The sequence below is a fragment of the Monodelphis domestica genome, chromosome 2, assembly GCF_027887165.1.
Source record: "Monodelphis domestica isolate mMonDom1 chromosome 2, mMonDom1.pri, whole genome shotgun sequence".
Lineage (NCBI taxonomy): Eukaryota > Metazoa > Chordata > Mammalia > Didelphimorphia > Didelphidae > Monodelphis > Monodelphis domestica.
The window spans coordinates 136,609,233-136,636,135 of record NC_077228.1 but is presented as its reverse complement, the minus strand read 5'-3'; the positions used below and the strand labels follow the sequence as shown (position 1 = coordinate 136,636,135).

The window sequence follows — 26,903 nt, the reverse complement described above, 5'->3', positions numbered from 1 at the left end:
TACACACACACACACTCCTAAGGGTAGTGGGAATATCAAAGTGCCCTGGTAAGGTGGTAGGCATGGGAAATTCTCAAATCAGAGCATATAAGCACAACAAAAATGTTTTATGAGCACAGTTGCTTACTTGTGTCTTTCCAGGGCCGTGCCATTTACTTATGGTAAACTTCAGTCGATGAGCATGTGCTTTTAAGATCAATCAGTCAAACATATGTATAGCCTATATCAAATTTTTGTTTGCTTTATCAATGAGTGGGAAGAAGGAGGGAGGGAGAAAATGTTAAAAAATGAATGTTACAAATTATTTTTACATGTAACTAGGAAAAAAATACTTTTTTAAAAGATCAACTTGTCCATCAGTTAGCATGCATTAAGCTTCTATTATGTGTCAGGTACCATACTACAAAGACAGAATTGAAAGCATCTGTTCCCTTAAGGAATTTACATTCTCAATGGGGAAACAATATGTACACCTTTAAGCATAGACAAAATCAATCCAAGTATAGCTTGATGTGGAGGAACATAGAAGGAATATATTTCCAAGAAGATGAAAGAGCTTCTCCCAGAGGGAGCTTGAGACAGCAAGAAATATCAGTTTGTTAGAGAAAACTGAAGTTTGTAGAGGTCCAATAGGAAGTCCTATAGGACAGTGATGAGCAGATGATGGAATATGGTGCAAAAACATAGAGTTGGGAGATGAAATGTGAGGAACACGAAAAAGGCCAGTTTTTCTGAACCACAGAGTACATGAAGGAGAACAATATATAATAAACCTTTAAGAGTAAGGTGGAGCCAGGGTGTGAAGGGCTTTCGGTGCCAAATAGAAGAACTTATATTTGCTTCTAAAAGTAATAAGGAACCACTGGATAGAATTGTTCTGGGGAGTGACATGATAGGACCTGGACCTAAGAACTATCATTCAGGCTGCTGTGTGGAGAATGGATTTGAAATGAAATAAGTCCTCTTTGGCTATTTGCAAAAATCCCCAGTGATAGCTCAGACCTTCTGGAATCAGGCCAGGCCCTGTTACTTCTCTCTAGGAAAACAAAACATGAGAGAATAAAAAATATTGATCAGTCAAGGGAAAATGAGCAGTCTCGTTCATTCTAATATAGATACTTGTTCAATCATTTTTGTTGGGTCTGGTTCTTTGTGACCTATTTGGAGTTTTCTTGGTAAAGATGCTGGAGTGCTTTGCCATTTACAGATGAGGAAAACTGAGGCAAACAAGGTTAAATGACCTACCCAGTGTCACACAGCTAGTGTCTGAGACCAGATTTGAACTAAGGTCTTCCTGACTCCAGGCTCTGCATTCTATCCACTGCACCACCCAGAGTGTATCATTGAAAGGAGCTTGGTCTCCGGGGCTGCTACATAAATGTGATTTTGCTGCCTAGGATCACTTTTTAATCTTTTTGCTTTGATGTTAGTTGACATTGGATGTGTCGCAGTTAGAACTGAGGTCAGGAAAAATAACTCCTACTGAAGCCTGCATTACAAGAGAGCCTATCTTCCTTCTAAGGTCCAGATGAGTAGAATACTGAGAGATGACCAGCTTTCCATGTTCATGGGAGGGAATTGCCACTGTTAAAGGTTCATAGGGTGATGAGCTATAGAGTTAGTGGATTTAAGACGATGTTTTCCACATCCCTAAGAAATACCTATTTCTAATTAGAAGAAAAATTGATGATGTAACTTTGTCTCCCCCTAACCATTTTTCTTTCCTGTTCCTAGTTTTTAATAGTTGTGTTTTCCATAATTCGAAGAAGATTTTGGGACTATGGCCGCATCGCACTGGTGTCAGAGAAAGACAGGTAAAAACAAAATTTGTGTGAGTGGATGAAATCTACCTTTGTGTAATAGGAGCAGAACTGTCCCTTGGGCACTACAAATTGAGCCATTTACTTTTTTTGAGGGGGGAGTGGTTTTGGGGGAGAGGAGGGTCTCAGTTGTTGGCAAGCTGGGCAAACACCAAAAGAGGGAGCCTGCAGTGGAGAAGGAGATAGATCTCCCAACAGGCCTATTTGCTAGACCAGAGAGAGATACTAGTTTTGTTTTGTTTTTTAACCCTTACCTTCCATCTTAGAATCAATACTGTGGTTCCAGGGCAGAAGAAGGCTAGGCAATGGGGCTAAGTGACTTGTTCAGAGACAAACAGCTTAGAAGTTTTGATTTAATTTTAATTTGATTTAAATTAAAATCTAAATATTAAATTTAAATTTAAATTCAGGACCTCCTGACTCTCAGGCTTTCTATCCACTGAACCACTTCAGAGATCCTCATTCTTACCCCAGTGGGGTTATTATGAAACTCAAATGAGATAATTTATGTAAAATGTTTTGCAAACCTTAAAGCCAATATAAGAGTGAGTTGTTATAATGCAAACAAACCCATAAATGGTCACCAAAGCTGATCCTACTCCCTTTCTCACTCTACCTCCAAGCTGCCAATTTTTTATTTATTCTTTTTTTTTTTTGAAACTTCATAGAGACCTTGGGTGTTCATTTTAATTTGCTTTTATTTAGGTAAACATGTTCAGGGTGGTTCAAGAGGTGTGATTGACTCTTGGTCCAGAAAGTGAGTGTAGGCTTATAGTATAATCCCTGCTCCATTAGTATATCACCATTTAAAGGACCTTTTGTTCTTTCTGTTGGAAACACCCCTCCTCTCCCTCTCCCTCCCTGCCCGTCCCAGGAAAGAACTGTGGCTGGGCATTGAAATAAAAAGTGCACAAAATAAAAAAGGAAATAAAGTTGCTATAACTCCCTGTATGTTTCAACATTGAGGAAAATGTGGAAAGACAAGTGTTTCATTATTCACTCTGCTTATTGCAAGTGTAGCTCTTTGGAAGTTAATAAGTTCCCAAAAAGGAAAGGCCTTATTAGGGCAAAAAGGTCGTCTATAAGTATTTGAGCTATTGTAGTCTTCTTTCAACCCCAGGAAAAGCCAAATGGGCATAAATCAGCTTCCTGGGCAACTTTTGAGTTTATTGAAAAACAATATGGCTGTATTTGAAGACAAACTCTCCCCTTTAATTATATGCTGTGCTCTGGAGACCCTTTGTATGTTTTACATTAAAGGGGAAAAGGTAATGGCAAGTTATAGATCTGAACAACTGGAACTTCCAGATCTGGCCAGATGTATACGTACCTGGGTGTTGCATCTTCTGCTGTGGTAGGTTATCAGTGGGGAAAACTGAGGAGTAGATTCTGAATTCCTTTGGAGCCCACATGCAACTTCAGCTGAGAATTGCTCACTACACTGTCCTCCCTCTCTTCCCACTAGCCTAAGTTGGTGCAGAAATGTGGCCTCTGTGGGTGGAGAGATGCCAGTGAACTGCCCAGCTTTGAGGAACATGGCTTGTTGGTCACTCCAGAGCTCTCTTTGCCCTGCATTCTTTTGTGAAAACTTTGCAGGTGATGGGCCTGGGGACAAAACCATTATATAATTTGCTTAGGTTTTATTGAAGGAAGTCTGAGGCTGTTTGCTTTTGGGGGCCAAAAAGGGGAGGGGGAGAAAACCCAAGCCCCAATTAAAAATATTGAGAGGTTTTGTGGTGAGGCGAGGGTCCTGAACTTGAATTTGGATGACAAAAGATGGAATGGGAAGCCCAGTTCTAACACTTAATACCAGAATGAATTTGGACAAATCACAACTTCTCTGATCTTTGGTTTCCTTGTCACTGATTTGTTTCCAGGGAAGTACTTTGTCAGCAAGTGCCAGGCCCACATTTTAGTGAATGTGGGAATTCCCTCTGCAGTTAATACACCAAACAGCCCAAGATTTATAGTTACCCAAGACACAGTTGATTAAATGACTTGCCCAGGGTCACCCATTTAGTTTCAGAGGCAGGCCTTGAATTAAATCTTCCTGCCTCTAGGTCCAGCACTTCTAGCCACTACACCAGGACTCTTAATTTTTTTTTTATGTGTCATCGGTAAAGTCTATGACCCCTTTGGTTAAATTTATGAATTCCCAAGAAGAAGAGTGTTTCTAAATGCATAGCATAAAATACATATGATTACAAAGTAAATAAATTAAATCAATAGAGTTTCAGAATATTTTTTAAAAATTGTGATATAGTTTAGACTTTATTGAAATCTATCTATAGACTCCTTTGTGGAGGAGGAAGAACTCCTGTACCACAGCAGACTACAGTATAATGCTTTGTAAACTGTAAAGCAGAACTGCCAGCTTGTGCTTGCAGAACTCCAAGAGTACAGCCTGAACCAGAGTAAAATGTAGTTGGGAAACATTTAATAAATAAAAATACCATGAAACACAGATAATGTTAATTTGTGATTTTTCTAAGTCAGTAAATGCAGTCCCCTGTGATCCTTTTCAGTCTGAATTTGGCACCACTGTTGTAAAATACTGTATAAATAGAAGATCACAAGGAAATTCTTTGCTAACTGTATGACTATAAAATAATGGTGATATTAATGTATTCAGAGTAACAGGTGCAACTAAGGCTTGATGAAAACAAGTGGGAAATTTGTCATAATAAGAAGCAGTTAGCAGGCACTGTTCATCTGGCCCAGAATCAGGAGGACCCAAGTTCAAATCTGATCTCAGACACTTCCTGACTGTGAGAATCCTGGGGAAGTCATTTAACCCCAATTGCCTGACCCTTATTCTTCTGCCTTAGAATTGTTACTAAGACAGAAAGTATGGTTTTTAAAAAATATATGTATATATATATATTTTTTTTTTTTACATATGTAAGAAATCCAGAAATCCCCATGTCTAGAAGCCACAAGTACCCCATATTCAGTCTGCATGGTGCTTCTGTGGAGCACACAGAAAAGATTTGGTTTAAGTATTGTGTAATAATTAAAGTATCTTTTTGAATGTTTTATTTAGCACCTATACAGAATTGGCAAGTGTATCACCATAGTCAAATATTCCACCTAACAATATTTCTGTAGAAAGTTGGGCCTGGGAAATATAGACAGATGACACCCAGGGCCTGTATACATAAGACCACCTTCTGCTGATGTTAATGACATTTTCAAACCACATTCTTTGTGTACCGACAATCTACTAGCATCCTAGAGCCACATAGTTCTTGTTCTCAGAAATTATCAGTCTTTCAAATCTTCTGAAACGATTATGGTAGACTCCGGTAAGTTTTGCATTGTTTGCATTGATTTCCCTCTATTGATTAGAGGCTCATAAAAGGCAAATAGAGTAACCTGAGACAATTTCACAGTGCCTTTTAAATTTCTGTAGCTAGAACGTATCAATAGGGGAAAAATAGAAAACTTGAGTTTCCTTTTCAGCTGAGTCAATAATTCTCCAAGTGGTGTTAAAAGAAGCAAATGTAGTTGATTCTGCTCTAAAGGAATGGGGGGGGGACTTAGGATGGGGAATGGAATCCCAGCCTGGAAAGATGGGATGATGGTGGGCAGTGTGCCCCAGGCATGATTACACAGGCTTACCTACCTTTCTCTCTGTGTGTCCCAGCGAGTCCAGATACCAGAGGCTGTCTTCCTCTTCCTCGGGGCATCACGACTACGAATCAGATCTGGTTAGTATTTTAAAGGGCAGAGCAGGGTGGGCTGTGGCTTTAGATGGGGGAGTTCACAACAGAAATTTGGGAGTAGGGATACTTTTAGTACTTATCTCGTCATTAAACTATACCACAAGAGGGCAGGCAGGTTTAGGGGAAAGAGAGCTGGATTCAGAGACTTGGATTGAGCCCCTGACTCCTGTACTCACAAGCTGTGTGATCTTGGGCAAATTGTTTAACTTCTCTGAGAATTGGGCTCCTCAGCTATAAAATGACAATATTTCTATCACTTAACTTGCAGGATTGTTGCAAAGACAGAGTTTTGTAAATGTTGAAGTGCTATATAAATGTGAATTGTTTTACTAACAGTCATAACAGCAAAAATTATTAATATATCTAGAGCCAGAAGGGATCTCAAAGTCCATGTAGTCCAACCTTTCATTTAATAAAGGAAGAAAATGAGGTTCAGAGGTTGTGACTTCTCTCAAGATCCAATTGCCTACCCCTTACAGGTCTTCTGCCTTAGAATCAATAAAAGATCAAAGATAATGGATTTTTAAAAAGCAGGGGGAGAAGTAAGAGGGAGAAGAGTAAGAGAATAGGACAGAAGGACAAGAAGGAAGGAATTGGAGGTAGGAGGGAATAAGATGGCAGAGGAAAGAAAAGAAAGAGTTCCACATGTAGTAGATTGCCTGTTAGCTGATTTCTGAGCTAGGAAACTTTAAAATGTGATTGTTTCTAAAGTCTGCTAACAAATTATAACTTCCTCCCCTTAAGTCTCATTCTAAATGTTTGCCCCCAAATTGCTGTTTTTCTACCCCCTGCACTTCTGGCCTAGGCTCCATCAGTTGCTTTCCAAATGTTCTACTGACAGGCTCTTCATTGATGTCTCCAAATTTGTCCTGCAATGTCATCATCTGTTGATTTAAGTTCTTGGATTGTGCTCTCTTGAGCTTTAAAAAGATTTTTCCCCCCAAATTATTGAGACTTGAAAGAAATGTTTTCTCCAGTGTTCTACACACATGGTGCACGGCTGTGATTTTTTTTTTTTAAGGAGCATATGGAGCCTATCTTGAAGGGGACAAAAGGGTAGCCTGCAAAATTGGGGACAGAAAAACTGCTTTCAGCATAATAGGAAATTAAATTGTTGTATGATTTCAAAGATTATGAAAACAGCTGTCTCCTCAAAACAACAGATGTTTAGACTCTAATCAAACTCCTCTTTATTTACAGGGGTGTTGTTCATGGCTAACTGCTGTTTTCCGAATGCAGTAAGTATGTGATGGAGGGAGTAGTCACTTGGAACCTTTGTTGCAGCTCATTTATTTGGGTGGTAGGGAGCAAAGAGCTGAGTTGTACTAGGGAATGGAATGAGCATTTTATAGGGGCGTGGTCTGCTTTTTATGGCATCATCAGCATTTTCTTGGGGCTGAGGCATAAATTTCATCCCAGGAGCCTGGGATGTCAAAAAGAAGTTCCCAAAATGAAGAGAACCCATTAAAAACAGAGCCATAAGTTACTGAAGGGTAGAGGAACTTTATGCTTTGCAGTAGGTCATCTTGAGAATATAAGGGTAGTCACAAAGAGAGATCAATCGGGTATAAATTGGGAAGTGACAGGAAAAACTGTTCCCAGAGTTGGAAGGGCAGCTGTGGTAGAAGAAATGTTGGACTTGGATGGGGTCCCTTTTTTGGTTTTGTTTTGTTTTTTTCATTTTTACTCAGTTACCCAAAATGTAAATTCAACCACCTGTTGGAGCCCACAGCTCTGTATTGCTTTTTCTCTAGAGAAGATTAGGTATGTCACTGACTTTTTACCACTTGGACCAGGTCACTCTGTCAAAACATGGGAATAGAAACTTGTTTCCCCCTCATTTCTAAGCTAAGTCCATGAAAACGATCCAATGATAAAAACAGAAATTAAGAGCTCTTTATTAGTTATAAATCAACAATAGTAAGTCTTATTATTGCTACAAGTGGTTTGGTTTTCTTCTGCTTTTCCCTTTTTACTCATAGCAAAGTATGATGGGAGTTATGGGGCAAGAGGAACATCAGTTAAAATTGATGAAGGAAATTGTTGACTTCCAGTCTTATACCTTCATTCAACAAAATATTAGAGAGCACCTACTGAGTGCAAGGCATAACAGTAAGAACTCTGGTTTAGAAGTAAGAATTGTTCCTCTAGATAGGGAGAGTCATTTTTGAAGCCTGGTGCATAACATTGCTTGATTCAACTCTTCAGAATTGTAATATTCATTTCTATTCACCAGTGTAGCTAGAAAGGACCCAAGGGGTCATCTAGTCCTATAGCCTCACTTTACAAATGAGCAGACTGAACCTGGAGACATAAAAGTGTATAATTCAGTTCAATAAACAATCATTAAAATGCCTAATGTGCTAGGCTTTGGGGAAGAAAACAAGTGTAGAGGAGAACATTTCTATCTTCCCAGGGTTTAGCAGTTTAGGAAAAGAGCATAACCCAGAGAGCTATAGTTCACAAGTGCATTGGAGAAGTTGTTTGGTGAGGTGTAAGATGAGGGAAAGTTGATGACTGACCAGGGATGCCTGTGAGGGCACCTCTTAAAAGGAGGATATTGAACTTTAAGGGGTAGATGGAAATTCAACAAGCAAAAGGAAGAAAGAAGGTTTTGCAGGCAAAGGAAGCCATATGAGCAAAGGCAAAAAGAATATGCAAGGTGGTAAAAGAGGCCAGCTTAGTATTAGAAGATGAAGCGTCACGAGATTGCAGAGGTTTTGAAAACCTGACAGAAGCCTTTGCATTTTACTTGGTAGGCGGTATGGAGCCACCAAAGATTTTTGATCAGAGAAGTTACATGACTAGATTTCTGTATAGGGAAACCTAGCAGTGGTATGAATCAGAAGAGGGGTGATGAGTGTAAGCTTCAAAGAGGCAGACTTTAGGTTTGGTGTTAGGAAAAACTTAATAATTGTTGGTCAGTTGTATCCAACTCTTTGTGACCCCATTTGGGGTTTTCTTGGCAAAGATACTGGCATGGTTTGCCATTTCCTTCTCCAGTTCATGATGATGAGGAAATGGAGGCAAAGAGGGCTGAGTGACTTGCCCATCATGATCACATAGCTAATAAGTGTCTGAGGCCAGATTTGAACTCCTAGAGATAAGTCTTCCTGATTCTAGGCCCAGCACTCTATCCACTACACCACTACACTAGCTGCCCTTAATTCTTGACAATTAGAATTATCCCAAAGTGGAGTTGGGCTGCCTTGGGAGGCAGAAAGTTTTCTCTCATCCATGACCTTTAGGTGAAAATGGGGTAAAAACTTGGATGTGTCTCAGTATTGAAGGTATGGGATTGAATAAGGTTACTTGAATGAATAAATGAAAAAACATTTCTGAAGTACTTACTATATGCAAAGCACTGTGCTAGCCACAGGAGATACAGATAGAAAGGAAAGACAATCTTTGCTCTTGAGGAGCTCATGTTCTGATGAGGGATAGAGCAGATATAGAAGGTTTCAGCTTCAAATCAGATTGAAAGATCCCATGGCCCTTAGGGAGCAGCAGCAAAGCAGATGGTATTGCATTCATATCATTTCCACTGATAAAAATCATACGAGTTTCTAATGCTGGACTGTTTGACGCCGCTGAGGACTTTGGTGATAAGAACTTTTTTTTCTAGATCTATAGCAGCTGTACTGACAGCACCAGCAGAGAGAACTGCCAGCTTCCATCTCTAGGGGTTGCTTCCCAGAGTGACAGCTTTGAGATCTACCCTGGAAGAAAGGCCAGTGCTCTGGGGGAGAATTAGGGCGTAAAATGAGATTATTGAACACTAGTGAGAACCCAGCTTTGGACCATCCATTTGGAGTAAATTAGCTATTTTTGTGATCTTTTCCTGAGACACTAAACAGCCTGAGAATCACAGATAGAGAAATAAGATGTTTAGGGTATTGCTCAGGGATGAAATGGACAAAACAAGGATGACAGGGTTGGGGCAAGGCATTCTGGGATAGTGGCTAGTAAAATATGAAAGGGTCAGATTCTCAAGGTGGGGATGGAAACAGCATGGGAGGAGGATAGGTTGGGAGATAGAGATGAGTCAATGGCGGCCATGATAAAGACAAAAAATAGGTTTTCATGTGAGTGAATGAGAGAGGTGGGAGAATTGGAGTCTGTGGTGAGAGAATAGAATTTCAGAAGTTGGAGAACTTGATGAGCCATAGTTCTGAGGAATGGTAAAGCCTGTGATGGATATAATCTTGTATGCAGCTGAAGTGGGGTGGAGAGGATTGAGGGATTGTGTGGTCCAGCTCTTAATGGGGCTGGCAGAATGAATATTGAAGTCCCTGAGGATGATAACAGGAGATGGGGCAGAGAGGGAAGCCATGAGTGAGATCCTAAAATAATTGAAGTCAGGAAAGGGGGCTCAAAGGTGATTAGACCAGAGGTTTTGCTTGGCCTTCAAAAGGGGCACAGGATTTTAGGGAAATTATGTCAAGTAGTTGAGGAGAAGTAACAGAGTACAACCATCCCTCTTCTTGGCCCTGAGAGTCAGGTTAAGTCAGAAGAAGGAGAAGCCAGGGCAGGAAGGAAAGCCTTTAGAATAAAAGCTGGGCTTCTCTGGCACATCTCTCCCATTTATGACTCCCATCATGGTAAATAGAGATGGAGAGAGGGGAATGTAGTAAGGGATGCCATTTGTCATTCAGAAACCTTCTCTTTGTGCATTTGGCCATCTCCCTATGTAGTTGCTCAACTTGATACAGATTGGAGTTTCCAGAACCTTCTTCTTAGCCTCTTTGCTTTTCTGATAAAATGTAAGCTCCTTGAGGGCAGGGACTGTTTCATTTTTATCTTCATATTCCTAGCACTTAGGGTTAAGTGCTTTATTGTACTTAGCTCAGTCCCTGGCATAAAGTAGATGTTTAATAAATGTTTGTTGAGTGAGCAATTAGGTAGCACAGGAGATAGACTGCCAGGCCTAGAGTTGGGAGGACCTGAGTTAAAACTAGTCCTTATCACTCTTCTGCCTTGGAACCAATACATAGTAATTATTCCAAGATGGAAGATAAGAGTTCAAAAATAATAATAAAAATAAGTCTTTGCTCATGGGGCAGTAGGTAACACAGTGGATAAAGTGCCAAACCTGGAATCTGGAGGACCTGGGTTCAAGTTTGGTCTCAGACACTTCCTTGGTTTGTGACCTCAGGGAACTCATTTAACCCCCGTTGCCTAGCCCCCTTGCCTCTCTCTTCTGTCTTAGAATTGATACTCAGATTGAAGGTAAAGTTTTAAAAAAGATAAATGAAATTAAACAATAAATGTTTGTTGATTGGTTCATTGAGCAGAAAGATCTTTTGGATGTATACACACACTTTTACACACTTAGGTGGTTATATGAAATGTTATCCACACAAGACAGGGTAGCACTAGGGTTCTGGAGGAATTTTTGGCCCAATATGTTTAATTGAGACTGAGCATGTGTGTGTGTCTGCATCTCCCCAGAGATGAACAGATCCAGGAATGGTGTGGAGACGACGCCATACACTACCTGTCCTTCCAACGCCATATCATCTTCCTTCTAGTGGTGATCAGCTTCCTGTCTCTGTGTATCATCCTGCCTGTCAATCTCTCGGGTGATTTACTGGGTAAGATGTTTCTCTACCTGTTTCTTTGATGGGAAAAGGGAGAGGCTAGAGCAGGGACCCTTTTGGGGAAGGGAGCACATTGCCAGGATCCAAAATGGATCTCTTAAGGGGTAAGGGCTGAATTTGCACTTGAGAAAGCTGAGTGCAAGGGACTTAGCCAAGGTCACATAGCTATGTTACATAATAAACCTAAAATTTGAATGTAGGTCTTTCATTTCCATATTCATGTTACTATATATGCTCATGTTACTCATGTTAACATGCTCATGTTAATTTGCTTCAGTCAAGTTCTACATTCTGTGATTTTTTTTCCCCCAAGAATTCCTCAAAGTATCTCATTTTCAAATACTGTAATTAATCTTCATCCACAGCAGAAATTCCCATGCCTAGGTTTATAATGCCCTTAGATGAATTTTAAGGGTTGTGATGAATTTATCTAGAAATAAATTTTAATTTATTTTTACTTATAAAAATGCATACATACTGTGTATTAAAGGGGGAAATTCAAAATCGTGTTTCAAAGTGAACCATGGATTCAGTAGTCAAATTTCTTGAGAGATGAGAATCACTGGTATCTAAGCTAGACAACATTTTATTTCAATCCTTTACTCAGAATTTTATAAATACAAGCTGACTTTCCCTCCCAATGTTCTTCAGGACAATGTGTTTATATTTTCTCTGCAGACAAAGATCCTTATAGTTTTGGGAGGACAACAATAGCAAATCTACAGGTTGGGTAAGTGTCAGAGTTGAGGAATGTATGAACCTGGCAGAGTCTGGGTTGGTTATCCTTGCTCTGATGTGTGTTTGTTTCTTCTCAGGAATCTAATTGGAAGTCAGACTAGGGAGCCAGGATGGGCCATAATAAATTCAGATGGCAGAAGGATTAGATTTAGGAGGGGAGACAAAATTTAGTTTTGAACAAGCTATTTGAAATACTTCTTGGATATACAGTTGTAAATAACCTGTAGGCAGTGGAATCTGCTCAGAATCGAGTTCAGGACTGAAGATATGGCTCTGGAAGTTCAAGATGGTAGTTGAAAGTATGAGATTGAATGAAGTTGTAAAAGGGAGTGAATGGAACAAGTAGGAATCTCAGAGTTCCTCCTTTCCTTTAAGACCTAATTCAAATACCATTTTCTATGAAGACTCTCCTATTCTCCCCACCAATTGTTAGTGTCCTCTCTTCCAAGCTTCCTTGTATTTAATTAAATTGTATTGAATTGTATTTATTCACTTTAAGTGTATGTTGTTTATGTGAGTGTGTGTGTGTGTATGTGTATATATATATATATTTGAATGTACTTAATGTACTTATCCCCTCTATTAGAATATAAATTTCTTGAGGGCAGAGACTGTTGTGTTTTAAGTCTTCATCATCTGGGAAGGTGTCTGGCATTTAGGTATTTTAATTTAATTTAATTTAAAAAATTTATTTATTTAGAATATTTTTCCATGGGTATATGATTCATGATTTCCCCCCACTCCTCTCCTTTTCCCCCTCCCAGAACTGAGAAGCAATTCCACAGGGTTATACATGTATCATTGTTCAAAACCTATTTCCATGTTATTCATATCTGCAGCAGAGCGATCCTTTAACATCAAAACCTTAATCATATCCCCATCGAACTACATGATTGATCATGTTTTTCTCCTGCATTTCTGCTCCCACAGTTCTTTCTCTGGGCATGGATAGCGTTTTTTTTTTCTCATAAGTCCCCCAGAATTGTCCTGGATCATTGCATTGCTGCTAATAGAGAAGTCCATTACATTCAATTGTACCACAATGTATCAGTCTCTATGTACAATGTTCTCCTGGTTCTGCTCCTTTCACTCTGCATCAATGCCTGGAGATCATTCTAGTTCACATGGAATTCCTCCAGTTCATTATTCCTTTCAGCACAATAGTATTCCATTACCAACAGATACCACAATTTGTTGTGCCATTCCCCAATTTTCTAATTTTTTTGCCACCACAAAGAGCATGGCCAGAAATGTTTTTGTAACAAGTCTTTTTCCTTATTTTCTGTTTGGAGTATAAACCCAGCAGTGCTTTGGCTGGATCAAAGGGCAGAAGGTCTTTTAGCACCCTTTGGGCATAGTTCCAAATTGCCATCCAGAATGGTTGGTTCAATTCACAACTCCATTAGCAGTGCATTTACATCCCAGCTTTGCCACATTTGTTACTTTCTTTTGCTGCCCTATTGGTCAATTAGCTAGGTGTGAGGTGGTGCCTCAGAGTTGTTTTTATTTGGCACTGAGGTATTTACTAAATATTTATTTATTGATAGAGGTGAGAAGATGATCAGGTGTCAGCAGATTTGCAAACTCACTCTGGAAGTGAGTGTGATTCTGAGCCAGAGCCATGATTTCCAGGGACAAAACCCATGTTTTGCAGGAGATGCCCATAAAAGGAGGAGCTGCTCATGACCTGGAGATACAAATAATTTACACTTAACAAGGAATAAGGGTATCTGCTATCTTTGCTTTAGAACCGAGAGTAGATACTATCCATCTTTTTCTGGACACTTTTATGGCTATAATTGCTCTTGATCCATCAATTTAAATTTCTATTTACATTATTTAAATTAAACTATTTAAATTAATCTATTTAAATTTCTGTTTAAATTTCTATTCTGCCTTCCTCCCATACCTTTTCTTTCCATAGAGCAAGAGCTTTTCTAGCCCCTGTCTAAGGAGTGGACACAGAGTCAGAAGCTGCTGCAAAGCTGAGGAGTCAGTCAGTGAATAAATAGGCATTTTAACCGAGTGCTTAGGATGTGCCAGGCATTGTGATAAACATTAGGAGTACAAAAAAAGGACAAAAAAAAAGAAGCTCACCATCTAACAGGGAAAGACAGTCTGCAGACAACTATGTAGATACAAAACACACAGAGTAGACAAGAGGTAATTGAAGAGAGGAAGCGGCTAGTAACTGCAGAGACTGGGAAAAGGCAGTTACCCAAGAGGTAAGATTTGAGCTGAGGCTTGAAGGAAGCCTGGAGAGGTGGAGGTAAAAGGGAAGAAGCTTCCAGGTAGGGGGACAGTAGGGGGAAAAGTGAGTAGGGACAAGATATTGCTAGATCATAACATGTATAGAAGGGTGTAACATGTAATGAGATAAGTAAAATGTAATAAGAAAGGTAGCTATGGGCCAGGTTATAACAGACTTTAATGGCCAAACCAGCATTTTATATTTGATCCTGAAGGTAATAGGGAGCTACAGGAGTAATGGTGGGAGGGATAGAACTTGACATGTTAGACCACACTTTAGGAAGATCACCTTGAAGATAATCTGAGGTGAGTAAGAACTTGGGGTTCCAAGCCAGCCAAGATCAGACCTATTGTGTGACTGTAGTGAGATGGTCATACATTTTCTCTTGTATCCAGTTCTGTCCTCTTTCAAAAAAATGTATTTTTAATGTACCCAACATTCTCAAATACCAGAGAGAAAAGGGAGAGAGAAGGAGATGTGAACATTTTCATATACAAAGTAAAATGAAAAAAGAGAAGTGCATGTTAAATTCCTAGGTGCTTTCCTTGGTGCCCCCCAAATCCAATTCTGAACTTCTTTCTCTCCCTCAGAAATAACTTGCTCTGGCTGCACACCATCTTTGCTGTCATCTACCTCCTGCTGACCATTGGCTTCATGAGACACCACACCCAATCCATCAAATACAAAAAGGAAAACCTGGTCAGTGGACATAGACAGAGCCTTCTCTCAGGAATGGGAAGGGCGCTAAGAGGGAAGGTGCAGTAGGAACTTCCTCATCCATCCTGGTGTCTGCTTGAGGTCAGAGAGGACCTTGGTGGAGCCCAAAATTGCACTTTTGCTCCTGAATTTGTTCTGAGTTTTTAAATTAATTTTTTTTCGAGGTCTGACCACCAACAAAGGTGTTTTGTTTTTCCTTTTCCTGACTGGTCCTTTTCTGATGAGAGTTCTGATATTTCCTTCCCCCAATTCTCAAGTCATATTATAAAACATTTTACTAATGTCTTTTGTCTTTTTGACATTTATTTTGGAAAAGAAAAAAAAAACACAGTAACCCTCACCAGTCCAAAATGAACTGTCCTCTTTGTGACAAAGAAAAGCAATTTAGCAAAAAAAAAAAACTTGATGCTGGAGTGGCTAGGTAGCACTGTGGATAGAGACCTAGGACTGGAGTCAGAAGCACCTAGCTTCAAATTTGAACTCAAACATTTCCTAGTTGAGTGACCCTAGGCAAATCACCAAACCCCAATTGCCCTCCCCTTACTGCTTTTCTGTCTTAGAATCAGTACTTAGTATCTGAAACAGAAGGTAGAAGTTAAAAAAAAAAAGATTCAGCCACCTTATCTTACAGTGTATACCACATTCTGTCTTGTGGCTCCCCAAATATGGGTTTCATGATCCCCAAAGTCATCACTCATATCTCAACTTTGTTGATTTTAAAAGTTATATCATTATAGTCCTTGGGCATTGGGTCTTATTTCCTGAGTCAGATCTTTAAAAATATCCTCCTCATCATCCCAACCTTTTCTTCAAGTAACATCAAGTGAGAAGTGTTATCTCTCAAGATCCAGCAACATCTGCCATCTTGTTGGTCCCCACACATTGTACACCATCTTGCTACTTTCTGCTTCCGGTGGCCAGGTGTGCCCCATATGGTTAAGGGCTGCTCTCTTCCCCTGAATGAAATGTTCTGTGGCTAGCTTGGCCCCAGCATTACTGTGTGGCTTAGACAGTTCACTTTTTTGTGTTCCTGTTTCTTAATCTAGCCACCTTGCAAATAAGGCCACCAGTGTGGTTTTCTGTGCCTTGTAGTTAGCTGAAGAAAGTGCAATATATACAAACCACTTCTGTTTAAGACAAGCAAAAGCCAACAAATCATCTGGAGGCTCTAGAAAGAATGAAACAAAAACCCTTGAGGAATAGCCATCATAGGACCTAAATCTTGGTCTCCTTTCTGCCACATACTGGATGAACATCACTGGGCAAGTTGTTTAGTCCCTTGACCTCCATTTCCTCCTTTTTAAAATGGGAATAACGACGCTTGTCTAGTCTACTATCTACTTCAAAAGGTTGCTGTGGGTTAGAATGGAATTTTTAATGTAAGAATACTTGATAAAACTAGGGAATGGTTTCCAGAAAGGAAAAAAAAACCCTGACATTTATTAATATTTATTATTAATGTTTACAAAAGGCTTTATATACCAGTCTCATTCGGGCTTTGCAGCAACCCTGAAGGATGGGTGCTAGAGGTGTTCTTTACAAAATAAGGCATATTTTTTTTTCCTTCTCCAGGTGAGACGTACTCTGTTTATCACAGGACTCCCCAAAAACACCAGGAAAGAGGTGTTAGAGAGCCACTTCAGGTAAGGAGGGCAATGGTGGAGCTTCCTAGGGCCAAGCCCAAAGCAGATGTGAAAATGTCCTTATTTCTTAGGTCAACTTTGGAAATAATCCCAAAGTCATACAGAAATCTGGCTCTGGGTCCTCCCCTGGGATGGCCTCATTTGGGAAAATATTCTCTTATGGGATCATTCTGAATTTTTAGTAATTAGTCCCCTTTGGATGGAGGGAGAAGGGAGTGTGTGATAATAAGAAAAAACATGTCTCACATCTTAGCATTTCATTAATTCAGACTATATTCTTTGAGACTTTGGATGAGGACTGGACTAAAGTTTTTCTTTGTCCAGTCTATCAAGAAGAGAAATGGTATTGCAATGTGGATAGAGTACTGGGCTTAGAGTCAAGAAGATCTGAGTTCAAGTCCAGCCTTTGAGAGAGGGAAGAGAACAAGAATTTATTAAGCACCTACTATGTGTCAGGTACTAGGCTGAGTGCTTTTAAAATGTTATCTTATTTGATCATCACAGCCACTCTGGGAAATAAGTACTATTATCCCCATTTTACAGATGAGGAAACTGAGGCAAGGGTTAATTGACTTGCCCAGGATAATGCCAGCTGGCAAGTGTGTGAGATTGGATGGGAACTTCAGGGCACGTACCCTGTTTGTTATGCTTTGTTATATAACTGCCTCGGGAAACTTACCAAAGATGGCATAAGTAGTAAGAGTAAATATTATACCTGAGAAGAGGAAATTTAGATTTGTATGTTTGTATTGAGCTTGGAAGTTTCCTTTAGTAATCATGTGTGGATAATTCCTATTAAATATCTTTCTTGAACAAAGTCATATATTTCTTTTGTGGGGTTTGGCTTTGTCAACACACTGTCTTATATGCCAAAAGATCCAAAGGGGACTGATACCTAAAAGATTTGGGGGTATAAGCAGGCTAGATAAGGTTTTGAGACAGAATTAGAGAGTGACCTCTAAGTCTCTTCTCTCAACAGGTTTGTTAACATACTAAGAAAACAAAAATTGGTAGGGTAGCTGGACTAGAAAGAATACAAAAAGTCATTCAGTCTATTAACATTTATTAGTTCCTGTTATGTGCCAGGAGTTGTTTTAAGTGTTTTATTGAAGTGTTTTAATTTTAAGAGATTCAAAGAAAGGCAATAGAATCCCTGCCTTTGAGGAGCTCACAATTTAATTAGGGAGACAACATTCAAATACCTCTGTATAAGCAAGCTACCTACTGTCAGGAATAAATCATAAGTAATTAACACAGGAAAGGCACTAAAATTAAGTGGAATTGGGAAAGATTTCCTGTGGAAGGTGGGATTTTTAGCTTGCTCTTGATGAAGTTAGGGAAAACAGGAGGTGGTGATGAGAAATTCCAGGCGTAGGGGACAAACAGAAAATGCCAGAAGTCTGTAGAGAGAGTTACCTTATTCTAGGAAGAGTGAGGAAGACATTGTCACTGGAACCCAGAGTATGTTTGGGGATGGGGGTGATGGTGTGGGGAATTAAGGTGCAAGAAGACTAGAAAGATAAGGGGTCAGGCTGTGAAGAGAGGATTACATATTGGGATGGAGAGGGAATAGGGAGCCACTGGAGTTTAGCAAGTAGGATGAGGGAGAGATATGGTCAGTTGTGCCCTTAAGGAAGATCACTTTGTTAGCTGAGCTGATGATGGACTGGAATAGGGAGAGACTTGTGCTAGCAAGGCCAATCAAGAACTGCCACTACTATGTGAAAAAAAAATAATAAATGCAGGGGCAGCTAAGATGGCTCAATGGATTGAGAGCCAGACCTAGAGGTGGGAGATCCTTGGTTCAAATTTGGCTTCAGATGCTTCCTAGCTGTGGGACCCCAGACAAGTCACTGAATTCCTATTGCCTACCCCTTATGATTCTTTTGCCTTAGAATTAATATTTAATATTGATTCTAAAACAGCAGGTAAGGGTTGAAAAGAAGGAAAATATATATGCATACAAATATACAAGATTACAGAGTAAACCAATTATATTGGAAATCAGTTATCCAAATAAAAAAAAATTCATGGCTCCCTAATTAAGAACCCCTTCCTTGACTTTTCGAAATATCCCCTAAGAACCTGCCATTTTGCCCAATGGTTACCATTTTAAACGAATAAGATTATGCTCTGAGTGGGGTTTGCTCTTTTCCAAAATGCCTGTTCTGTCTTTTTTTCTTCCTTTCTCCATGCTGCAGAGATGCCTATCCCACCTGTACTGTAGTTGAGGTCCAACTATGCTACGATGTCGCCAAGCTAATTTATTTGTGTAATGAAAGGTAAGTTAGAGGAATATGCATGGTGTCAAGGGGTCCACTGAGAGTTGGGAGAAGGGAACCTTGTAGATTAAGCAAGACTTAGTCCTGTTTTCCTTTGTCATATCTCCTCAGCCATTGAGTGAGACCTCTGCCTCAATAGTAAAACTGTTTTAAGTAAAAGAAGATTTTGTCGATAGACTGTAAGCTTCTCAAGGGCTGGGACTATTTTATTTTTGTCTTTATCTCCTTCTCCCATAGCACATAATTGGCACTTACTAAATGTTTGAATTTAATTCACATTTTGTCCTGGTGGCCACAAGGAACATACTCATCCACTGGGAAACATTGCCCTTGTTCTTTGTTTCTCTTGAATTTTCCTCCCCACTTGCAGGAAAAAAGCTGAGAAAAGCCTGAACTATTACACCAACCTGCAGACAAAAACTGGTGAACGCACACTCATCAACCCCAAGCCTTGTGGCCAGTTCTGTTTCTGTGAAATCCAAGGGTGTGAGAAGGTGAGAAACTGCCTCTTTAGTTAAACAGCAGTAGGTGTTTTCCCACAAACTGTTGGGAGCTCCCTTCTCTTCATCTCAATCAGTTTAATGTGGGTTGAGTTCCTCCACGGCAGGGCATGTGGGTACTTTGGTTTTCTTGGTCTGGGCAATGTCCCACATCCCTTTACCATGTTGCTGTGAGATGAGTCAGTGTTTTCCTGACAGGAAGATGCCATCACTTACTATGCTCGGATGAAAGACAGGCTGCTGCAAAGGTTATCACAAGAGGAACACACGGTTCAGGATCACCCCTTGGGAATGGCCTTTGTCACCTTCCAGGAGTCCTCCATGGCAAACTTGTGAGTGGATACACATTGAGGATGGGCTCCAGATTCCACTTTCCTAAAAGCACTCTCTTTTTCCTGTCTCTGTTCATCTTTTGTTCATTTCCTGCTTACTCAGGAACTTCATAGGCTAACTTTGAAGGAAATGCTACTACTTTGTCATGAGTAGGACATCTGACCTCCTCTTCTGCTATAGAAGTGAGGGACTACAATCAACCATCCTCACTTTTCCACTTCACTCCTTTATGATAGACCCATGGCATACATTTGTAAGAGGGCTGACAGATTAAGGGTACAGTTGTTTATGACCACAAAATAGGGATTGCTAACTGGTTCATCTAATGGCTCATCCCTGCTCTTGTTCTCATTAATACTGGGCATTGAGCTGGCAAGCTTGCATATCACCTTAAAGATACCTCCTGGTTTTGCTCAAGCCTTGTCCTTCTTGCCAAATTTAAAAGGCTTTCGCTCCATTCCATTCCCACCTCAGCAATATCAGTGTTAGAAATAGGGATACTTCCTCCAATTTGAATTCCTCAAATTTTCCTAACATCAGAAGACAGGAATAACATTGAGTCTGGGAATAATGTGAGCTTGCATTCCCAAATCCATCCGCAACCCACACTCTAAAGCATTGTATGTAGGGATATTTGAAAGGTATCATTGATCCATTGGTAGCAAAGTCTCACCAGTAGCCCTAGCCTAAGAATACATCATATGGAAGAATCTCTTCCTTTTGTCAGGGTACCTTGCTCATAAGCAATCTAGGAGAACTTTATTAAAGGTACAAAGATGAGAAGAAAAACTTATAGCCATAGGGAGACTCCTTTAAGAAAGCAGTCGCCACACCTTTCCCCACCACCAGACCTGAAGGAGTCTTTTAGATCTCTCAGGAACAGTGATTAGTGTCCATTAGTATCAGACTTCTATATGGGCTAAAATAAAACGGGCTGTTTTATCAGGTTAGAAGCAAAGATAGAAGTGTGAAGAGGTTGAAGGGAACCAAGACAAAAAGTAGATGTGGGGAACAGCTCAGTAGCTTAGTGGATAGAGAGCCAACCCTAGAGATGGGAGTTCCTGGGTTCAATTCTGGTTTCAGATACTTCCTAGCTGTGTGACCCTGGGCAAGTCACTTAACTCCTGTTGCCTAGCCCTTACCGCTCTTCTGCCTTAAAGTCAATACACAGTATTAAGTCTAAGATGGAAGGTAAGGATTTAAAAAAAGGTAAATATGATTTCCCATCCTAACTAAACAAAAGCCTGTTTTCTAAGTTGGAGTTACACATATCAAAAGAAGGCAGTGCCAGGCTCCTCCTCTCCATTTCTCTATGCTTGGGAGTAGCCTGGTGCCCAGGAAAAGTAGCCATCTGAGATGTTTTCTTCCCTCCATCCTCTATTCAGTCCCTGAAGGTCAGCTAGTTCCCCCTCCCACCCTATGTTGCTGATACATCTCGGACACTGAGAGAGCATCTCTTTGAGTGTTATCCTTGGCTAAGTATCACGTCATTCCTTTTTTAGGGGCTTCAGAGCTGCAAAGAGGAGTCAAAGAGGAGCCTTAAACAGAAAAGGCCTGTGATTAGGAGGAGGAATTTTCTGGGGCTAATGTAGTAGGGAACTTTATTTGTGGGGAGAGAAATGAAATGGGACCTAAAGGTGTAGAGATGGTCACAGTCACTAGCCTCTTACAAGACTGGAATAAGCTCCATAATCATGGACAGGAGAGACTGTTGGGACAGGAATGCCCTATAGGAAGGCAGAGGTGGTTGTCTCCCTCCCCGAGTGTTTTTAGAAGGTCTTTCCTTGAATCTCAGGCTTTTGCCATGGTAGGAATTAGCCCCTTCTGCATGCATGCTTGCTGTGTTCTAGTCTGTCTTTTCTCTCGGCAGCATCCTCAAGGATTTCAATGCTTGCAAGTGTCAGGGATGCCGATGCAAAGGTGACCCTCAGCCCTCATCCTACAGCAAAGAACTTGGCCCTTCCAACTGGACTGTTGCCTTTGCTACCTATCCTGAGGACATTTGCTGGTGAGCCCCTGGCATGACTCCCAGTGGACTGGATCTGGGGAGGGGAATTGCTGGGAAGGACTTGTAGATCTGACAAGAGCTTTGCGTCTGTTCTTCATAGTTGTGTCTGGCACACGTCTCCTGGGGACCATAGGATGTGATCTTCTCTCTACTATGTTGACGATAATAATAGTAATCACCCACATTTAGTGCTTTAAAATTTGCAAAGGTCTTTATATCCATTATCTCACTAGATCTTCACAATAAACATAAGATCATGCAGACGTTATTATCCCATTTTACAGATGAGAGAGGTTAAATGATTTTCCCATGTTCACAAAGCTAATCAGTATCTGAGATGGGATAGGAAACCAGGTCTGTTCTGATTCCAAGGCCACCACTTCTAACCACTATACCACACTGTTGCCCTAGGGTATAGTACAGCAAAATGTTGCCTGGTTACTTCATTAATCACTTTCTAACCTGTCTCCCTGATAACATCATGGCCTGGTTAAATGGTGGATCTTCAGCCTGTAAAAGACTTAGCTCCTTGGGGTCCTCTCCCCTCTGCCGTGGGTTGACAGCCCCTCTGCTCCATGGTAGGTCTAAGGTAGGGTTACAGTAAGGCTCTGTGACCCTGAGAGATAGGTGCTTTTTATTATCCACGTTTTATAGATAATGAAACTGAGACAAACAGAAATTAAACGACTTGGCCAGTCCCACAGCTAGTGAGTGTCTGAGTTCTAATTTGAATTCAGGTCTCCCTGACTCCAGGCTGAGTGCTCTATCCATTGAGTTACCTAGCTACCCAACATTTATATTTATGCATAGAAATCTATATACACACAAATAATATCTATATGCATAAATATACATATACAATCATCTACATATACATGCAAAATTCTATGTATATACACACACATCATATCTATATACATAAATAAACATATAAATCATAGATCTATATATACATGCAAAATTACACACACACATAGAGGAGAGAGAGGGACAGACGGAGACAGACAGAGAGTGAGCCCCTCACACACTAGGAAGTTGCAGGGCAGACAGGAACTAGAGCCTCCTTGTTCTTGTGGCTCCTGGCTTGGCACTCTTTCCACAGCACCAGCTCTGTCTCCCAAGTTACAAAGTAAACATATATGTCGTCCACTGAGTAACCCAAGGAGGGTGAACTAGCCTTTTTGTTTCCCCTCCAAGCCTTCAGGGATCCAGTGGCTTGGCCTCCCTCCTGTTGAAAGCCAGTGCTGAGGTGGGTCTGATGTTAACTCCTGCATGTCCAAAAGTCAGATTTTTGCATTGAATCCATCAGTAGGAATTCTCCATGGTCCTCAGCCTTAGCTGGGTAAGATCCAGAGAAACTTATTCCCCTGCATCCCTGGACATGGAGGAGGACCAAGGCTGGATGATATCTCTATTCCTGGGGCTGCTGTTAGCTGGAAATGCTGGGGTGGATGGGAAATAGTCATCAGGAAACATTAAAAATGAGTCTCTCCTCCCTTTCTGCATTCTTTTTCTCAATAGGAAGAATCTTTCTATTCAGGGTCTCCGATGGTGGTTCCAGTGGTCAGGCATCAATTTCATCCTCTCAGTGGTATTGTTCTTCCTTACCACTCCTTCGATCATTCTCTCCACAATGGATAAGTTCAATGTCACCAAACCCATTCATGCCCTAAATGTGAGTGCTGGATCTGAAATATTTTGTTGGGAATTGGAGGGTAGAGGGTAGTGGGGTGGAGAAGAGAAGAAAGGAGAGAAAGGGGGAGAGATGGGTACAGTAATTGAAATAAGAAGGTTAGAGACTGGGAAGGATGAAAGGATCACACATGTCTTTATGTTGTTCCTATATTTTTAAATCTTGAGGAGAGAAAATGAAAAATTCCCAGCTTAAGACTGGGAACCCCTTAGAATTATAATATAGAATAGAATATTCTATATATGTATAGGATATAGAATGTCTATAAACATAGAATATAGAATAGAATTATAATAATAGTAGTAGTGAAGCAAGAGGCAGTAATGTGGTGGACAAAATGATAGAAGACATAAATTCAAATCTTTTCTTTCTTGCATGCTAGCTGTGAGACCCTGAGCAAATCATTTAACGTCTCTGTTCTGCCTCAATTTCCTTATCTGTAAATAAGGAGATTGGACTTAATGGCCTTTGAAGTCTCTTCCTACTCTAAAGTTACAATCCTATGATAATAATTGGCTTTAGCTTTTGCAAAACATTTTCCATGCAGTCTTTCATTTGAATCAAACATCAACACTGTTGGGTAGGCATGAGTATTGTTATCCTCATTTAATAGATGAGGAAACTGAGGCTCCATCAGATTGAGCAACCTTAGTCATACCTATCTAATTCAACCATCTTATTTTACATAAGGAAAGGCTGAAGTGACTTATCCAGAGTCACATCACTCCTTGGTGGCAAAATTGCTGTTGGAATCCATGTCCTCTGATTCCCAGTTTAAGTTTCATCCCAATGTGTGTATGTAGTTCATTCACTGGATCCTGTTACAGCAGGATATATTTATTGGTTTTCCTAGAACTGGCTTGGTTGAGATATCCACTTCCCCATTTCTCTCCCAGACCCACACTGTCTCTGTGGATGTTGTTTCTATTCCATTCTGGTATTTGGTTAATTGTCTGCTATTCTTTTCAGACCCCAACTCCCCACTCCAGGCAATGAGTGCTGACGCCAGCAGGTCTTTTTTCCCCTAGGAATAGAGTCTTGTGGGCCCTGTTCTAGCCACTCTTGCCAAGGCTGACTCTGGCTCTTATTCCTTAGGACCCAATAATCAGTCAGTTCTTCCCAACACTCCTCCTGTGGTCCTTCTCTGCACTGCTGCCTTCCATAGTCTACTACTCAACACTGCTGGAGTCACACTGGACCAAGTGAGTAAGCATTGTACCTCCCCCCCACCCCCCAGCCTTTACCTCCTAAAGGGGATGGCTTTGGCCCAAACATACATGAAATAACCTGAAAAGGAACATGGGGGGGGGGTAGAAATGGTGCAAATCTTGGATACTCACCTCTTGTTTTCTTCAGGTCAGGAGAGAATAGAATAATGATGATCAAGGTGTACATTTTCCTGATCTTCATGGTGCTGATCCTCCCCTCTCTGGGTCTTACCAGGTATAAAGTATCACTTTCTACTTTGAGATCCAAGTATTTCCCATTGAAATATGGAATTCCATTGGCATTGACCCATTAGTATTTTTATTTTTTTGTTGTATTGTTACTTATATAGACTGACAACAGGAGTCAGGTGGGAGTTAAACATTAACTTAATATTCTTCCCTGCCCCCCTTTTTACTTTGATAATTGAAAGCAAAACTACTTTCTAGTCATATCACTTGGGGAAGCTTTAGTCATTGACTGTATGTCCCCTATTTAAAAGTCACACTAAAAAATAAAATAAAAGTCACACTGGAAAGGCAACCCAATGTGTGGAAACCTCCAGTTAGAGGACTTTGGGTTAGAATCTCAGCTCTACTTCTTACCAGTAGGTCCTTGGACAAGTCACATGCTCTTGATAAGCCTCAGTTTCCCTAGCCATAAAAAAGGAGTGATTATACCTCTTGACAAAAGATGATTTTGAAGTGAAGAATGAGTCACGCATTTTCGGGCCACTTAAACATTTGTTTTGTTTGATTTTGCATATTATAAGGGTTTTTTTTTTACCAGTGGAGAGCAGAGTTGAAAAAAGAGAGAGACTAGTAAGGCTATCAAAAAAAGAAAGGAAAGAAAAATGGATCATTAAAACATGTTTTTAATGCGCAGAAGAAAACAGAAGAAAATTGAGAAGGAAACATAGATGGGAAAGCTTTGAAAATATCAGGTTAAATATATTTTATTTAAAAGGAAAAGCCAGCTGTTTATAATCAAGACTTAGTTTCATATACGATCTTTTTTCCGTTCTGTTTTGTATATGAAAACTATTTCCATATATACTTATTTTGTTTGTGTATTTAGAATTTTTTAAAAGCATACCCACTAAAAAAACCTCAAAGCCATAAAAAGAAATAAGATAAAGGGGTTAGATTAGATGATCTCTGAGGTGTTTCAGCTTGAACTCTCTTATGATTCCTTAGAGAACAGATATAGCCCCTGTTAGTAGGCCTGATTTTGCATTAGAGAAAATGTGTGCATGTGTCTGAGTAGATAGTGAAAATAATCTCATGGATCCATTTCTATTCCAGTCTGGATTTTTTCTTCCGGTGGCTATTTGACAAGGCATCCTCTGAAACCTCAATCAGATTAGAGTAAGTGATACATAGAACCTCTCTCACACACACACAATCCATATTTTTTCACCCATCTACCTGGCATCTTCCCCAGGGCAAATACCCCATAGAGAAATAGAGACTTGCAAAGAATAGAGGGGGAATCTGGTGCAGAAGCTTTCAGGTGGAAAACTGTGCTTCATGAGAAGACATTTCTCCCCCTTACCCATTCAGCAGCCCCCCCCCCCAAAAAAAAACAAGGCCTTGGACTTTGCTGGACCATATTGGAATTTTGGCCACCTTTGGGATGGGTTCCTATGGAGCCTTCTTTGTTTGTGTGTCTGTGAGCCAACCTACTTTTTCCTCCACTTATGGAAATGTTATTAATTTTCTGAGGATAAAACTCAATTAGCCAGAGCCTTATTTAGCCTCTGAATTATTTACAGAAAACCCATCCACTGGGGGAGCGGGCACACTTGGGATGGGAAGCAGCAGGATAATTAAACTATAATACTGAACTGGCTGTCCTTTCTGTTTGCTTGAATAACTCAGACATATGCTGTAAGCACACTCACACACCCACATATGTACCATCATTTCCGAGGACTCTTGCCCTGCCCACCTCATGTTCTTGGCTCCCAGCTCCCTCAGAAAGAAAATGATTCCCCAAGAAAGTGGCCAAGCCCTCCTCCCTTTCCTGTCTTATTGGGACCTTCCCTTGCCCCAAGTCTCCTTCCCAAGATGCCTCCTTGGTGCTGACCCAGGCTTTCCCTTAGGTGTGTCTTCTTGCCTGACCAAGGAGCCTTCTTTGTGAACTATGTCATCGCCTCAGCCTTCATCGGCAACGGCATGGAGCTCCTTCGGCTGCCTGGCCTCATTCTCTATACCATCCGGATGATCATGGCCAAGACAGCTGCTGACCGAAGGAACCTCAAACAGGTGCTGTCTTTTCAGTGGCTCGGTGCCCACTCCCCTCTCCTTTTCTTCCTTTCTTTGGCCAGTTAGCACCTAGGAGTGCTACACTGTGCTGGGGGTACTCTGGGAGGTGTGAGAGATGCA

General features: G+C 40.5%; 1 protein-coding gene across 3 annotated transcripts in view; it reads left to right on the top strand.

The window, feature by feature from the left end:
• The window catches only part of TMEM63A (transmembrane protein 63A), a 46,778-nt gene that overhangs the window by 12,573 nt on the left and 7,302 nt on the right, over positions 1-26,903 (top strand). For all 3 annotated transcript variants that reach the window (XM_007481494.3, XM_056816016.1, XM_056816017.1), the window contains exons 4-19: positions 1,735-1,814; positions 5,467-5,530; positions 6,746-6,783; positions 10,997-11,139; positions 11,824-11,875; positions 14,725-14,833; positions 16,424-16,494; positions 18,696-18,776; positions 19,147-19,270; positions 19,475-19,608; positions 21,480-21,617; positions 23,139-23,292; positions 24,406-24,512; positions 24,667-24,753; positions 25,821-25,883; positions 26,621-26,783. In XM_007481494.3, coding sequence (XP_007481556.1) covers positions 1,735-1,814; positions 5,467-5,530; positions 6,746-6,783; positions 10,997-11,139; positions 11,824-11,875; positions 14,725-14,833; positions 16,424-16,494; positions 18,696-18,776; positions 19,147-19,270; positions 19,475-19,608; positions 21,480-21,617; positions 23,139-23,292; positions 24,406-24,512; positions 24,667-24,753; positions 25,821-25,883; positions 26,621-26,783 — 1,608 coding nt within the window. The remainder of the gene's footprint in view (positions 1-1,734; positions 1,815-5,466; positions 5,531-6,745; positions 6,784-10,996; positions 11,140-11,823; positions 11,876-14,724; positions 14,834-16,423; positions 16,495-18,695; positions 18,777-19,146; positions 19,271-19,474; positions 19,609-21,479; positions 21,618-23,138; positions 23,293-24,405; positions 24,513-24,666; positions 24,754-25,820; positions 25,884-26,620; positions 26,784-26,903) is intronic.